Genomic DNA, 16668 nt, shown 5'->3' with positions numbered 1-16668 from the left:
TGGGCGGAGACCACATTTCGTTTTTGGGTCGAGGAAATAGAGGAGACCATAATGTACAACGTACTTTTCCAGATCTTGATTATCCTCCCCAGTTCGTTGACCACTTTCCAGCTGATTCAGGGCTCTAGACTGACTTTTTGCCATGGTTGCACTGGTGCGCCTAAATTTTATTTTTAGGCGCACCAGCACAAAAGTTAGGTGTACCAGCACAAAAGTTAGGCGTACCCAAATTTTTTGACTGCATTGCTTAACACCGCAGTTTTACATGTTCACGTTTTTTTGATTTGTAAATATTGATTTGTAAATGATTAACTAACAACCTTTCAACACAAAGCTCTTTATTTGTCGCAAAGTTCTACAAGAAAGATTACTTAAACATGCTTGTGCTTAAAGTGCTTCACTGAGCTAAAATTTCAACATTAAACAAATGTAAAACATCTCAAGATATATTAAATTAAAACAAAATCTAAATTAAAAAGTTCCTCAAAGTGTCTAAGGCTCTGAACATTTCAATATCCGAACAACTCGATATCTTATGGACAGTCCTCCATTACAGCCATATGCCCCTCAGATGGCCAGCTCCTGTAATTTGGCCTTCTTGATCTTTCACCTTGGGTGAACCAGCTTGACACACTCTCTCTAGCATCAAAATCTTCCAGACTTGGCCCCTCCACACTGATTCTTATCAGGTCATCCACTGTCTCCGAATGAAGGGATGCTCTTGTGTCTGATTTAATTCTCTTCTGTGCATAGAACCCTCTTTCACATGCCGCAGCTGAGATAGGTAGGACCAGCATAATGTGTACAAGATGCAGGATGTTCTGAGAGAAAAATACATTCAAGAGATTTATTGAACCAATTTGTGTTAGATCGCAAAACTCACACAATCTTAGGAAAGAACATCAACCAAAACTGACCTTGTACTCTGAGCAGTACGGCTCTCTGGTCAACATGAGCTCCCAAAGGCTAAGGTAGGTCTTGTCTTTGAACATCCTGGCAATTTTGCAAGCTCTGCGTTTACACCATTTCTGAAAATGATGTGGTTTACACAGCTAATCAGTGTTCACATAAACAACATATCTACGACCAGCACACATGATATCGTAGCAATCCACCAGCTACCTTCTCAGGACTGTGGAGAAGTGATCCAAGAGAAAAGCAAGGTCATCAGCACCATGGTCCACTAAATCCTCTTTGTTCTCTGGCCAGCTATCATGATTGAAAATGTTGAAGCATTTGACAGCTTTGGTTGTGGCTGACTCAGAAGCACTCTCCTCTGTTGTAAGAACAAATACATTTTAATAAATAAAAATAAAAATATAACAATGCTGTTAACAATAATAAAAATATTTCTTATCTACATGTATTTAATACACTTGCCTAGGAGACTGCTGAATCTTGCTTTCAGATTTTTCACAGTGGATTTGATTGTTGTATCCATTACTTTTTTAAGTTTAGTGGCAGCAACACCATCTTCAGCCAGATTTGATGCCTCTCCTTTGAGTGTTATTGTCTGTGTATTGCATAAACGATAAATAGAGATTGTGATATTGATATTAGAAATATTTGTGAAAATATAAATTAAAAAAAAATAATAAAATAATAAATAGTGTTCTCTGTTTAAATACGAGACACAGCTATAAGTAGTAGAGCAGGGTGATATGGCCAAAAACATTTATCACGATATGTATTTGAAAATTACGATATAACGATATAACTGACGATATAATTTCTGCGAGACAAAATACAACTCCACAACTTTACTAGCGCAAAAAACTCCCCATCCATTTATTTTCACTTAAACAAGCAGCTGTTTTTTATGTACATTAAAGCTATATAAACATTTAACAGTGCAAATGCAAATTCCTTGCTGAAAGTTTAACCAAAAGGCATTTCCAGTAGAAATGGGCTGACATATCCTGAGCATAACCATGTATAATATCCACTGAAGTTAAAAAGAAGAGCTTTGCAACATTAAACTGCAGTGTGCCAAATAAATCAAACTTTATTCAACTCACTCTTCTTGCTTCCTCTACTTCTCTACCATTGATTCATTAATGCTGTATTCTATCAGAGCTGTTCTATTCCCATGTTGTTGCAGTATATTAATGACTAACCTCGTATTGTGGATGGATTATCTCAGTTGTTCTCCTGACTGAAGTTTGGTCCATTTACAGCATCCTGCCATGCGATTGCATTTGTCTCTAACCATCAGGAACCTTCACGTTAACTTTTATAGCGTGGAAAAATGTTAGCATTCACCCTCCAGCTTCACTGTTTATGTTATGCTAACATAGCTGTGTCGCTAGCGATCACGTAGCACATCATTATATACCAGCTAGTCCACCTTCAGTAACACTATAAACGCCACTGCTGTTTAGTTATCTGTCTTCATTTATGTTGGAAGTGATAGCACAGCTGTACGTTTGAATTTTTACAGAAATCTCTCAGTCAGAACATGCTATATCATGCTTAGGTAACTAGCGAAACTAGCGAGCTAACTTCCACTAACTTCCGCTAACTTCCTGCTAACTTCTAACTCCATTAAATGTGATAAATTCTGTTTTCATGGATGCCTGGATGTTAAACTTCATAGTTACACCTGGTAAAGCAGCAATGCTGATCGTTTTATTAAAGATGAAAGAATTTAGACAGTTTTTAACTCTCAGTGTTGCTGCAGTGTTCGTTTGACTTTGGGACCTGATGCGGACGGAGTTTTGGACCCAGATTACTCCCAGATTTACGAGCACCTTAGTCTGACAAATACGGCAATAACAACGGCCCGCTTGCATGTTCTACAAAAAAAATGTGCTTTGTTGTGTATCTGACAGACAAACACCAAACCAGTGAAGTTGCACCATTTTTAAAAAACAATTCTGGTTCATCCGTTTCACTCAACAATCTGCTTTCCCCCTTCTCATTCTCCGTTGCCGCCGTGCTTTTTTGGCCATGTGCGTATGAAAACAAAGGCACTGCGCATGCGCATTTTACCCATATGCTATTGCGATATTTCATTTTCTTATCGTTGCCTAACATTGTACAGGTATTACCGTGAACGGTATAATATGGCCCAGCCCTAATATTCCTACCTGGAATTTGTAGACTGCCATTTCACCCTCTTTATCCTGCTGCCTCCTCTGCAGCCTCATTCAGTCAGGAACTCTGACAGTCGTCCATGAGGCTTGGGTCCTGCGACCATTACCTCTGTGGTCACCAGCAGTTGTTCCAGGCTGCAAACGACCTGTTTGCATTTTACAGTGCTGTATTTTTAAAAAAGTTGAAGATGACCACAAAAGGGGCATCTTCCATTGATTTCTTAACCTGTATGTTACAACAATAAAATTAGTCACCTAGAACATTGATGAACTACATTCTTAAAAAATATAAAGTCAATAACAATTGCGTAATTTGCTGAAATAAAAAGAATATTTAGAAATAATGCACTGACTTTCGTAGCTCGGCCTGCAATGTCTGCATTGGCAGAGGAACCTGCCAAATAGTCCATGTGGTGGTACACAGTAGTGAACTGCCCTGGTTTCAGAAAGGTCTCCAGGGCCCTTGAAACATGTGGGAGCCACCTTGTTCCCTTCACCCCACTGGGCACCAGCACATTTACTCCCAAGTCAGCCCCAATGACCCTGAGCTCTCTCATTGATTTTGGGCTGAAATGATACGTCTTCCAAAGTAAATGGAGCAGGTCATACAACTGCCTGATCATTGGAATGTCCCTCTGACAACAATTCCAATTTGAAAAGATAGTAAACTTTTAAATGTAGATATATCTGCTCTATAAAAGAAATTAACCCACAGTGACTTTAGAGTGTCAGTCATTTCTTGTCTTCTAGTCTTACCTGTGAGGCATACAGTGAAATGGCAAAATGTGGTCACCTGCCTCCTGCTGCAGAAGGGCTATGACACCCCCTGCTGCCCAAATTAACAGCAGCATCATCAGCCCCCATAGCAATGATTTTCTCCAACCAGTTACTGCACTGGTCCCCAAGAGCAGCAAATGCTTTCTTTGAGGCAGCATAAACCCCTAAACAATTTGAAAAAAAAAAATACATTTACGTATCAGATCGAGAGTTTACAATGCAGTCTTTTTCAGTTTGAGTTTCTATATTCATGTATTATTGCTATGTTTAATTTTCAATGATAAGAATATGCTACATATAGTTAATGCAGTAACAAGACGTAATATTATTAATCATATTATTTAAATAAGCTAAGTGACATGACATGGCTTACCTTGGGCATGGGCATGCTCGACCTCAATGTGTCCAATCAGTATATTCGCTGGTCTTCCTTTTTGCAAGATACGAGCGTACACAATGACGCATTCTTTTTTGGCGATGTCTGTGTCTCCATCGATCAGGAAGGCCATGTATGCACTGTTCGCAATTTCCACTGACGTCTTTTTTTTCAGTGTGTCAGCGATGACGCCTATAAACTGGGCGCACACAACATAATTGCTGTATGTGGGGTTTATGTCCAAGCCATTTTTCTTGTGAAGAGTTATTTATGACTTGAACTTAGTAAACGGAACTTCTTCTTTTGCAGTATTGTAGGCGATGTTAAACTTAATGATCATCTCGGCCTTCTCCGATGACCTGTTTACTGCTGCCTGCCGCTGAAAGGAAGTGGGGAGCGGGGACATTTGGGCAGTGCATTTATCACGGCATATAATGTGTCTTCTCGATGCTGTATGCTTTTTCAGCGTTTCAAGTCGAAACGTATTAGCACCAGTGACAAATGCAGTGTTGCCGGCCATGGTCTTTCCACACTCGCGAGAATAAATGCAGTGCATCATATTGTCAACTTGGCTGTATCTTAGCCAAGGAAACTGGTCAAGCCACTCGATTCGAAATTTATACATTTTCTCACTTTTACTTTCAGTGGGCTCGATCATATGTGGCTCATTTTCTGATGCCGTCTCCGGACCAGTGTTTGATAAAAAACAGAGAGGTTGATGGCTCCGTGTCAGAGTGCTGGCTCAGAATCTTGGACTGATCAGGCCTTAACTTAACGAAAAAGTTATCAATTGTTCTTTTCATATTTTCTCAATACCAACTTCATACACTTCTATTGGACCTGGGCTACTCACCCTTCTCTATCTGCCTGCACTTTCAAACGTAAACATACGTAGGCCTGCAGGAATATCTGGACCACGGCCAATCACAGAAGTCCCCACCTCTGACTATCTCTGATTGGTTTAGAACACGACATGGGCATAATGTGTGTCTGTTGTTGAACACACCGAGAATTCAAAATTGCGGAAACTTTTTTTTTTCCTGAGAAAATACTAGGTCGCACCAGTGCGACCAAGTATTTTTTTACTTGGTCGCACCGGTGCGACCATGTATACACTTCACTCCGCATACATGCACTTCAGAAACTATGAAGAAGCGGCATCCGTCTCGTGTCCAGGTAGCGTGAATCCAGGTTAATCCAAAAACGTCGCGGTAAAGGCGTTCAGCAGATAAAGATATTATATCCCGAAAGCAGCGCTGCGGTGGCTTCACTCATTGCCATGGAAACACACCTCTGTGATCCGGTGAATCGGTGATCTTCCCGACGTCCATGTCGAGACAGACATACTTGCCGCAATGTACCTTTTCATGTATCAATCATCAGCTGCTCGAAGATACTGCACGCTGAGGTCCAAGAGAAGATGTTCGGGTGCCATTTTGTAAAGTCGGGTTGTGTTTAGTGGTTGAGAGGAGGCGGCAAAAACACTAAGCAGGATACTCAAAAGAATAAACACTCACATTGGAATTGGGAATTCCACAGTGTGTTCTTTAATACACCTTCTCTTCGTCAACCATATAAGCCCGGTTGAACGGCTGCAGCTTAACAAACATAGCGCACAGTGTTTGTACAACCCATAATGTTGTAAGAAAAGGTGTCTGGAGAGGTAAAACATAAAATCCGTCCCTCCTCATGCACTAGCGTGCAAGCACATGTCCGCATGTCACTGCCCGATCTGTACCGGAAATCCGATCGGTACCCTGCATGCGCGAAAGGTGTCTACTTCCGGTCGAAGCATTTTACGATAGTTACGGGTCAGAGTATCTGTTAAGATGTTAAGAATAATAACTATCTCTTCAAATGTTTCCAATAATGAAACATTTCAATATAATGTAGACAAAAACGAAAAATAAAAAGATAGTTACGTATCAGGACTCCCCGATCCTTACTGCGCATGTGCAGGGGTTTTCTTCTTCTTCTGTTCGTTTCATGGCAGTGTACTCCCCAGTGTACGAGGATACTGCCACCCGCTGACTGAGCGAATGAACCCTATTGTAAACTGAATTAGCGTCATTACAAACGTGTGTTAAATTTGATTTAGAGATAGTCGAGTGTGTTTATGCTTGTCTGTGTGGAGAGGATTGATTGGAATAGTGATGATGATGTCCACTTTCACTGTCAATTATCAGTAAACACTTCATCTGGCTGATGAATCTGACATATTACAAAGTCTGTATTATTAACTCTGTAATTAGGCACCATTCTTCTTATTTTACGGCGTTGTTGTTCAATCGGGGAACGCTCTCTGTTGAGGAGAAAAGCATGAATTTGTTTGTATATGGATTATCCATTGTTTAAATGTCCCGGTAGTCAAAAAGGAGGCAGAGCTGTTGAGAAATGCTAGGAGCTAACTGGGCGCTAACCATGTCATTCAAATATATTGAATGTCGCAATGTTGGCAAAGAGAGGAAGTCACGTAAGATTTGCACATGCGGGGTACCGATCGGGTTTCTGGTAAGGATTGGGTAGCGACACCGCACAATCACATAGAGAGCAGTGGTGCATACCGATGACAACATTAACCCTCGACTTGGGTTGTCTTAAAGAGTCACTATACCACTGTGACTGTTACAACCTGTTCAGCTGTCGAGTGATTAATTGCAAAAGTACATGGAGGCAGGACATCACAGCAGAAGCATACACCATAATGTGTTGTACATTATTATGTGCATATTATATGTATTTTTTTAATATAATGTTTTGCAAACATCAAAAATTCACAAGTAAAGAAAGAACACACCATGGCAAATTGTTTAAATAAGGAAAGTTTGTTGATCAAAATTATTTATTATAGAAATAAACAATTTTTTCACCTCAAAAAAAAAAAACATGCTCAAAGCAAGACAATGTTGGCCCACAGAATTGTGAACTCCACTCTGTAAAGCAGGTAATCGTAATGAAGCAGTTTGTTTTATTTTGTAGATTCAAGCTGCTCTTCATATTTTGGCCACCAGATGTCACCAGACAGGACTGTGTTGAAAAGGTTCGAGAAATTAATTGTTTTTTAATACAGTGGCTTGTAAAAGTATTCAAGCCACCTTGAACTTTTCCACATTTTGTCACATTACAGCCACAAACATGAATCAAAACAGCTGATACACATGAACCTAATGACAGGACAGGGAAAGTGAAACTACATACACTGACATTAGACACAGACTTTCAAAGTAAAACAGGAAACATGGGGATTAGACGTGACCTGAACTGAACATAACCACACAGACATGTGCGACAGGTAGACGCACGGACCAGGGAGACTGAATACAGGAGGAGATGACATAAACAACTAAGAAACAAAGGACTAAACAGCAACCTCGAAATTAACTAGATGAACTAAACTAGGGCACAAATGAATACCAAAATATATAAGAACTCAAACACTGGGTCACAGACCCAGCCCATGACAAGAAGTGGAACGAAAATCACGACTAAGGGGGCTGAATAATTACGCACACCCCACTTAGCAGTTATTTATTTGTAAAAAATGTTTGAAATCATGTATGGTTTTCGTTTTGAACGAGCTGACGGTTCACTCGTTAAGCTGAAAGAAAGATGCTTTAATCACAGGAGTCACACATGTGTCCACTGTACCATCTGGGAACTCTTCTTGTTTAGCACTCGTAATAACACAAACACTAAATCCTCCTTCTCTTGTGCTGTTTTGTAGCAGTGTGTACACCTGAGACTGTCACCTGTCTGTCTGTCCTGCACTCTCTCTCTGTTTCTTTCTCTCTGATTGTGGAATAAAAGTATGAACATTTATTTATAAGTTACACTTGTGTTTGAATCTTGCAGCTTATCACACATTTGATTTCCATGTGTGACAACTGCAAGTGTCCAGAGTGAGGACAGACTGAGGGACCCACTGCTGCACATCATCTGTGAGGCTTTGCACCCCTGATGATCCACCAGGACAAACTCAGCAGTGTGTGAGGAAGAGGAGGAGGAAGAGCCAGCAGCAGCTGACAGATGGAGAGAATAGACAGACTGTTCCCTGTTTGTGAAGGACTGCTAGAAAAGTTTAGAATCACTAATTGTCTGTCCTGAATCAGTCTTATTAGGTGATGTTAAAATAATTTTATCATTCCAGTGTTTTCAGTGTGGGAGAAAGTACTAAGGGCCTTCAAGTTACACACTATGAAAGGCAGCGCGACGGAGGCTAGACCGTCCCATTTCACAAGCCTACAAGCCTCACACTTCTGGCCTTAGCGGTCTTTGAGTATACGGCAATTGAGGACTGTTGAGCCTGCGTACTTTAAGGCTGCAGACCCTGAACTGGGATACAGCCACAGCCTATAAATACACAGCAGGAAATGAGGGAACTACACACAGGAGGAAGACACATCTGAACCAAATGAGTGTGAAAAAACACCAAGCTACATACACTGACAAAAGAAATGGACTTTCAAAATAAAACAGGAAACATGATGTGGGAGTGGAGAGAAACATGGAAAACAACAGAATAAAAAAAACTAAGGGAACCACGGCACAAGAACTCACACCACAATAAAAACTCAGACACATAAGGAGACACAAAGGCCAGAGACACAAGGGGTAATCCAATAAACTAAACATAACTACCTAGGAACCACAGAATAATGTATGAACTAAAAACATAAAACTAAGAAAGTTGGATCAAAATGACCCAGGACCATGACATGGAATATATAAATGATTGGGGAGATAATCTCTCACTCAGAGAACCAAGGTTACAGAGAAACCATATATTCACTACTGGTGATAACGTGTTCACAGCTGAAAATCTCACAGTGGTTGGAAAGCATGAAGGAAAATGGTGGAGCAACTTTATTTGTAAAGACTTGCTTTCTTTGCCTGATTGTTGACTATGAGACTGTCAGCAGGGTGAAAAGATTGATTTTCTCCTCAGATGTTGAATTAAAGCACACATGAAGGGATTATGAATGCAGGTTCATGTTGGATAATCATGTGAAGTTTACAGGATTCAGACTGGAAATGTAAATTCTCTGTAAGGCTCTAAAAGAGCGCTTTGCTACTTTAAATCGCTTCCCCTTATTTATTTGTCCTGACAGTGAACAGTCTTAGTCCACACACACACTTTCAGTTCTTCTTCTACTGTAAATGAAGGAAAAACGAGCTGATTAAACAAGCTCAGTCATTACAAACTTCCTGCTGATGTTTCCATGTGAAGCAGTCGGAGACCTTCCTCCGGCTGGACGACACGCTCTGCTTTGATACTAAATAAAGCTCAGATGATTTTCTCTACACTAGTTTATCTCATGACTTTGAATCCCCCTGAAGATCCTGACAGTGAAGCACGTACATAATACTCCAGCCTTTCAACTCTGATCTTATTTAGTTCTATTAATACAATGAAATCTCATTTGTGTCATGAAGAAAGTCTTTAATCAAACAGAATTCAAAGATCAGAAAAATTTCATATATGGAGTTAAACATGAATCATTTTTTCAACAATATATTTATTGTTGTCATAAACAGACAAGAAGACAACAACAAACTGCTCCTCCCATTCAACACATGTCAGTCCATATCCCAGCAAACTAAATCATCTCCATTGACACCTTCATTGGCAACACCTTCATTTTACCATCAGTTTCAATAAATGGAAACATCCTGTGAGTGAAAGTGTGTGTGAAGGTGTGTATGTGTGTGTTAGTATCAGGATCAGAGAACGACAGCTTTCCTCTGTTCCAGTCCAGATTCACTCTGATCCTCTGGAGCTTCTTCGCAATTGGGAGAGCAGTGTATAGAGCTGATTGTGAGAGTGTGTAGTATTTACTTAGACTAAACAATATTGCCCATAATCCAAATGTTATGATTCCCTTCCTCTGCACAGAATCTGCTAACACACCCAGTCTCCACCATTTACTGTCTCCAACATCAACATCCCAGCTGTGAGTCCCTGAGTTAAAGCCCTCAGAGCCCAGGACAGAGCAGAACAAATCAAACCTCTCTGGATTATCAGGAAGCTGCTGCCTCTCTCCTCCTCGTCTCACACTGGTCAGATCTTCAGACAGGATGAGCTCTGGATGAGCAGTGTTTGGGTCCAGGATGAGAGGAGTGCAGGAGACCATGTCCTTCATGTTGTTCCAGATGTTGAAGGTCAGGTTGCCCAGGTGTTTGGCCTGGTCTATCAGAGCTCCTGAGGGCAGCTGTGGATCATCCAGCAGGGGGCAGCGCTGGACTCTTTCCACTGCAGCCTTGTAGTTGTGCAGGAATGAGACGTCTTCAGCTCTCAGCTCCTCCTCTGTGGCTCTGACTGTGTCTGAAAGAGCTGCTATCTCTCTGCTCAGAGCCTCCATCTTCTCCTTCATCATCCCACTCTTCTGCTCCTCTTCCTCCCTCAGTGCAGCCAGCTTGGCCTCCTCTTCCTCTGCTAGAAACTGGTGAAGCTTCTTAAACTGCTCCTTAATCTGCCTCTCTGTGTGTCGGGCCTGGACCTTAATGTGTTCTGCTGTTTGATCAAACTTCACTTGAACTTCTTCACAAACCTTTAACTTCTTCTGTAAGTACTCCAGAGTTTCCTGAAGTTCCTTCTTGCGTTGTTGTGCAGCTTCATCGATGGGTCTGAAACTGTGATTGGTGTGTTTTTCTGAGTCTCTGCAGACGACACACACTGGCTGCTGATGGTCCAGACAGAAGAGTTTGAGTTTCTCAGAGTGCAGACTGCAGAGAGCCTCTGAAGCTCTCTGATCTCTCTCCTGTAAGAACGACTCACACAGGTTCTTTAAAGCTCGGTTTAAAGGTGGTTCAGACTTTGAAGATCTTCTGTTACAAACTGGACACTCATGTGTTGGTCTCTCTCTCCACCATCTATTCAGACAGTCTTTACAGAAGCTGTGGCTACATGACAGAATAACAGGATCTCTGAAGACCTCCTGACAGACCGGACAGCAGAGATCCTCCTCTGATCTGGAAGCCATTGAGTCTGTGAGTGAAGCTGAAAACAGCAGACAGGAAGTACAGTCAGTCCTGGCTCCCCTCCCTCCTCTACCACCTTCACTGAAACTTCCTTTGAGTCGTGTTTTTGCTCAAACTCACATTCAGTGTGTGGAGCGTCAGCAGCTTGAAGCAGCAGTGTTGGAGTTTTCCACTTTTCTCTCCTGTAGCTGGACTCACTCAGAGGAAGCTGCTAGTTTGGTCTGAGCTCAGTCTGATCGTCTGTGCATCTCTCTTTACGGGGGAAGAAGAACATCCTGTTTCCTGGTTTGTTCCGTTTGATTTATCAGGGGCGGAGCTTCATTCAACTTCCTCTTATAAATGTGTGAAAGCAGAGCGCAGACGTTTATTGCAGGTCAGAAACCTTTTCTGAACCTCAGGAATTAATGTGTGACTCAGTCGTGCAGCTGTTTGTCAGCTTTTATTGCAGACTTTGTTTTGGTTATTTATCAGGTTCCACAGCAGTGGGAGTGTAATGCAGTCACACTAACACAGGTTGTGTCAATGTTGGTTCATTTTGTAAACGTATGTTTTTGGTTCCTCTCACTCCAGGTCTCAAGGGCCGGTGTACTCCAGGTTTTAGAGCTCACCTTCGGTCCACACACTTGAATCAAATGTTTAGTTCATTACCAGACCTCTGGAGAACTTCAAGCCATGTTGAGGAGGTAATTTAGCCATTTAAAACAGCTGTGTTAGATGAAGAACACATCTAAAACCAAGACATCAGCCCTTGAGGCCTGGAGTTGCCCACCCCTGAGTTACTGTAACAGCAGCTACTTTTCCATCAGACCAACACCAACATCAAACTCTGTCTGACAAAAACAACAGCTCTAGATGGAATTTACCCTTTAAGTCCTCCTTTTTATTCTCTGAAGCACAGTTTAATTAATTTGAGTTTGTAAGAAATGTTGTTTAAAACTTTCCACCGGAATTTTTTCAGGCAGATGTTTGATGGTCAGGTTGGAAGTGTTTAATTAATTTATGTGGAATGACCTGTACTTAGAAGGTGATGTGAGTGGCTCGTAGAGACAGAAACATGACTGCAGATGGCGCCTGTTTTTGGCTTTCCCACTGCCGGATGCAGTTTGTCCCGCTCTACTGTCATATTGTTTTTTTTCTGCTCTGCTGTTCTCGCTTTGCTTCAGTGATGTACTGGCAGCTTTGATATATGATCGTCGGACACTGTTATCCATCTGATCTTCAATGATGGCTCAAGATGGCTCATCCTCCTGTTCTGGAATTTTCCAATCCCCGCTAGTGACTGGATCCTCATCCGGCATCCTCAGCGGTCCCCTCAGACCACAGAGAAAGGCTGGAAAACGACGTCGAGTGCGTTTTATTACCTGTGGTCAGCAAAGTTCCATGGAGTAGAATATGCTTTCTATGTCCCTGCTTGGATACTCTAGGCCCGGCTCTCCAAGACCGTGCTACCTCAGGAGTGTTTATCCTGACTCTCCGGCTAACTGGCTTTTCATCCCCTCGGTGAGTGGAATCTACGAGCATGAAGGCTCAAACCCTGAGTATTTACAACCTCTAACTCGAGCCTCTGCTTATAATGAGGCTGCTACCCCGCGGAACATGGCACTTCTTAATGTTCGATCTATGACTAATAAATCGTTTCTACTAAACGATTTAATAGTTTCTAAAAAACTGGATTTTTTATTTTTGACTGACACCTGGCAGCAGGACTTGGACTATCCGTCCCTCATTGAACTGTGCCCAAATGGCTATTCCCTTACAAGCCAACCTCAGGGATCTGGTTGTGGAGGAGGTCTCGCTTATGTCATTTCAGTGCCGGTTCTCTTGCCGTTAGTGAAGGTTGGGCTCTTCCTTTTTCGTTTGAAATACAGCTGTTCAAAGTCGGAAATAAGGACCCTTTTCTTGTGTACTTTATAAGTACTTTATAAGTACTTTATATTATAAAGTACTTTCAAGTACATTATAAGTGCCAGCCTATATACATCTTCTCAAGTTTCAAGGAATAAGGTTTTCAGCTGCTACCGTGTACCTCTGTAAGGCATTTTCTGCTAGTACAAGAACACAGTACAGATATGTAAACAGCTGTTATTGTGAAAGGCATGGGCAGGAAGAACCCCGTTTGCCAAAAGTGTAGGTTTCATGTACAGATCGGAGGGAAATAACTCAAGACTCACTGAAAGGAGGTAGGCGGACAGTGGGACTTGGGGGAGGGAGGGGGGACAGAGTGTCATCCTGGAAACACAAAACATCAACAAGATTTCATTGCTAAGCAACCTTACAAACTGTTTATTAAAGAGGGGGGCATTGTTGTAAACCTTCATTCTTTGTAATGACCATCAAAGGGCTGGAAGAAGAGCGGAATTAGCCTTTGTCACTTCCTGTTTCTAAGCAATAGAGAGCATGTTCACTTCCTGTTAATTCCAGTGCACCAAAACTCACTAAGAGGGCGCTCTCAAGATCATCCTCAGTCAACATGAGTAAAGAAGTTATTATTTCCAGAGGCCTGTAGTGAAGAGCCTTTCATCTTATTCAGGTCACTTTAGGGATAACCCCGGGTTTTATGGACTACAAAGGTAATAATAATAATAATAATAATAATAATAATAATAATAATAATACATTTTATTCAAAAGCGCTTTTCAGAACACTCAAGGACACTGTACACAGCAGATTAAAATGAGCATAAAACAGACAGTTTGCAAAATCATAAAACATAAAAACAGATTTGAAATAGTAGAATGGAAAATGTTATGTGGGATAAGCTTTTATGAACAGGTGATATTTGAGTGTAGACTTAAAAAGAGAAAAGGAAGTGATATTTCTTATATAAGGAGGTAGGGAATTCCAAAGTTGAGGAGCAGAAAATCTGAAAGCCCTGCTCCTCATGGTGGCAAGACGAGGAGAGGGGATGGAGAGAGAAAGAGAAGAAAGGGATCTAAGGCTACGTTCACACTGCAGGTCTTAATGATCAATTCCGATTTTTTGACCAAATCTGATTTTTTGTGTCTAATCTTATCATTCCCACCTATTATGGCAGCTCCCCTCTAAATTGTGGCTGTTGTTGATCTGGGATGGTTAGAGCCAAAGACTAGAGCAACCAGTTGGAGCTATTTGGACTAACATAGATTTATACTCAGATTTATACTTTTGTTGTTTTACATGGGTTTAATAGGGAATGTCCACAGTTTCGACTGTAATTGCAGAAGATTTTATTAAAACAACTTGGCAGGAGCCAAGCAAAATAAAATAAATAAAAATAATAATACAGGATAATCAAATCACTTCAGTTCTACCGATTGAATTAACCCACTGTGAGATAATTCTATGTTGTTATCTTTGGGAGTAGAGAAGTTGGTGGTGAGAAGATATGTTCCACCTCAGTGCTCTGTGTTCATGGAAGCAATCAGGAAAGCAGGATCCACTTCTCTCAAAGTTATAATCAGCGACGGAAACCTTAGAAGTCTTGAGAATCTTTAATCCACCTGCAAAATAATGGAAGTCCAAATCCTTCTCAGAATTATAATCCAACAGAGTGATGATGACGATGATGATAATGAGCAGAAATTAAAAAAAAAAAACTAATATAAAACAGCATACAATCAACCAAAAAAACAAACAAAAAACAAACCACATCTCACAGGGTGTTAAAGTCCAAGTTAAGAGGTGGGTTATTTAAAAACAGGCAGAGAGGTGGTCTGTCTACTTTCTAAGGGCAGAACATTCCACAGTTTCTTCCAGAAAGGCCATCAATTGGCTGTGAAATTTTCAAGAAGTTTTGAAGGAAAAGGTAGTTTGGAGATAGGCCTGTAATTCGCAAGAACTGTTGGATCAAGAGCAGGGTTTTTATTCAGAGGTTTGACCACAGCATGTTTAAAATATTTAGGGACTACACCTGACAACAAATTGTGATTTACCAGCTCAAGAACCAAAAGTCCAACTGCAGGTAACACCTCTTTTAAGTGTGGAGGGGGGACAGCATCGTTTAGAGACCCTGCAGGCTTAAAACAACCAACAATCTCCTTTAAAGAGGACAGAGTCACTGGCTCAAACCTATCAAAGACAGCAGAGCAAGAAAAAGAATCAGAATCAGAATACTTTATTGATCCCTAGGGGAAATTATTAATTAAGAGACTGAAAGGTCATGAATGGGAGGACAGATTTTGGGATTTTGCAATTTTGGTTTAAAAAAATAGGAGTTAAAAATGTAACAGCACCGAGCAGCAGCGCAAAGTTTAGGGAGTTCCAGGCAAGAGGAACTTCAAATATACCAGGACTATGATCACCATTACAAATCTCTATGTTAAAAACAGAAAAACTATGAGATAAAACAAGATCAAGTGTGTCCAAGTTCGTGCGTACAACCAGCGTGGAGCCGGTCACACACTGCACAAGATTAAAAGAATCAGGAAAGTTTAAAAAGCCCTTTGCCATGTGCATATCAGGACAACAAACATGAATATTAAGATCCCCAACAATAAGGTCACAATCATATTTGACATGTATTCTGCCAAGAAGTCAGCAAAGTCATTATTGTATTTTGGAGGTCGATAAACCATCGTACACAATACTGTGTGAGAGTAGCCCAGCTCAAACACAGACAAACATACACACACACACACACACACACTGTGACATAATTGGTCTACAAATGCATCCTCAGGAGGATGCAGCCTACGTTTTGGGACACACCTAATGTTTTTGTTCAGCCTCCAAAATAAAGGCTCATATTTATTAATCATTCCACCGTTGTCACTTGGGTCCCCCCCTTTCTAGTATTGTTTTGACCACACTGAAGTCCAGGTTTTTTTCCCTGCCTCCTCTGATAAGAGCCAGGGAGCTGAGTAGCTTTGCAGGTCTATTGTTAACAGCCACACCTGTTAGAGGCAGCAACCTTCTCGATTGTTGCAACTGATAATCTGGGTTGATTTTAGGATAGGCATCATGGATCTGTTACTTTTAAAGGGCTGGAGTAACCTGTAAGAGCTAATCACACTAAAAAGGATTAATATTCAGATTTTTACTGTTACTGTTTCACAAAGACTTAAAAAGTGGCATATCCAAAATTTAGACTTCAATTGCAGGAAATTGTATTAAAGCAATTTTGCTTTAATGACAACAATAATCACAAAACAATAATGAAACCACATCCATTATACTTGCCTAATTAATTTGCTCTGAGCTAATGCTGATTTTTTGGAGAGAATAGGCACTACTGAATCCGAAGATACATCTATCTCTGAGTTCTGAATTGATGATAATCACTCAACAGGAAGCATCCCCATTCAGTGGGGCATTCAGTGGAAATTCTCCCAGAGTTCTTTCACAAAAAAAAATTCATACCATTACTGCAACCACCAACTAATATGCTGCCTAGTGCTTACTCGCCCCCTCCTCTCTCCTTCATCTAGCCATTCAATCACCTTTTTTACATAAGTTCATCCCATG

At 40.9% G+C, this 16668-nt stretch overlaps 1 protein-coding gene and 1 long non-coding RNA gene across 2 annotated transcripts; both read right to left on the bottom strand.

Annotated features, from left to right (window-relative positions):
• Window positions 1-403: 403 nt before the first annotated feature.
• On the bottom strand, window positions 404-1264 carry LOC146389660 (uncharacterized). The gene is made up of 3 exons (XR_014799771.1): window positions 1123-1264; window positions 918-1028; window positions 404-821 (listed from the first exon to the last, which is right to left on the bottom strand). It is a non-coding gene; the product is annotated as an uncharacterized LOC146389660 (long non-coding RNA).
• An 8270-nt stretch (window positions 1265-9534) lies between these two features.
• LOC146389659 (nuclear factor 7, brain-like) lies at window positions 9535-11477 on the bottom strand. Its single transcript, XM_084923005.1, has one exon. The coding sequence runs from the start codon at window positions 11226-11228 to the stop codon at window positions 9846-9848; it is 1383 nt and encodes a 460-aa protein (XP_084779131.1). The 5' UTR covers window positions 11229-11477; the 3' UTR covers window positions 9535-9845.
• Between the last annotated feature and the right edge of the window lie 5191 nt (window positions 11478-16668).

This window comes from Perissodus microlepis, chromosome 3 (assembly GCF_051167445.1).
Source record: "Perissodus microlepis isolate ML-2025 ecotype Zambia chromosome 3, ASM5116744v1, whole genome shotgun sequence".
NCBI lineage: Eukaryota > Metazoa > Chordata > Actinopteri > Cichliformes > Cichlidae > Perissodus > Perissodus microlepis.
Note: the sequence above shows the minus strand (reverse complement) of the source record. Positions and strands in the feature narration are given on the sequence as shown.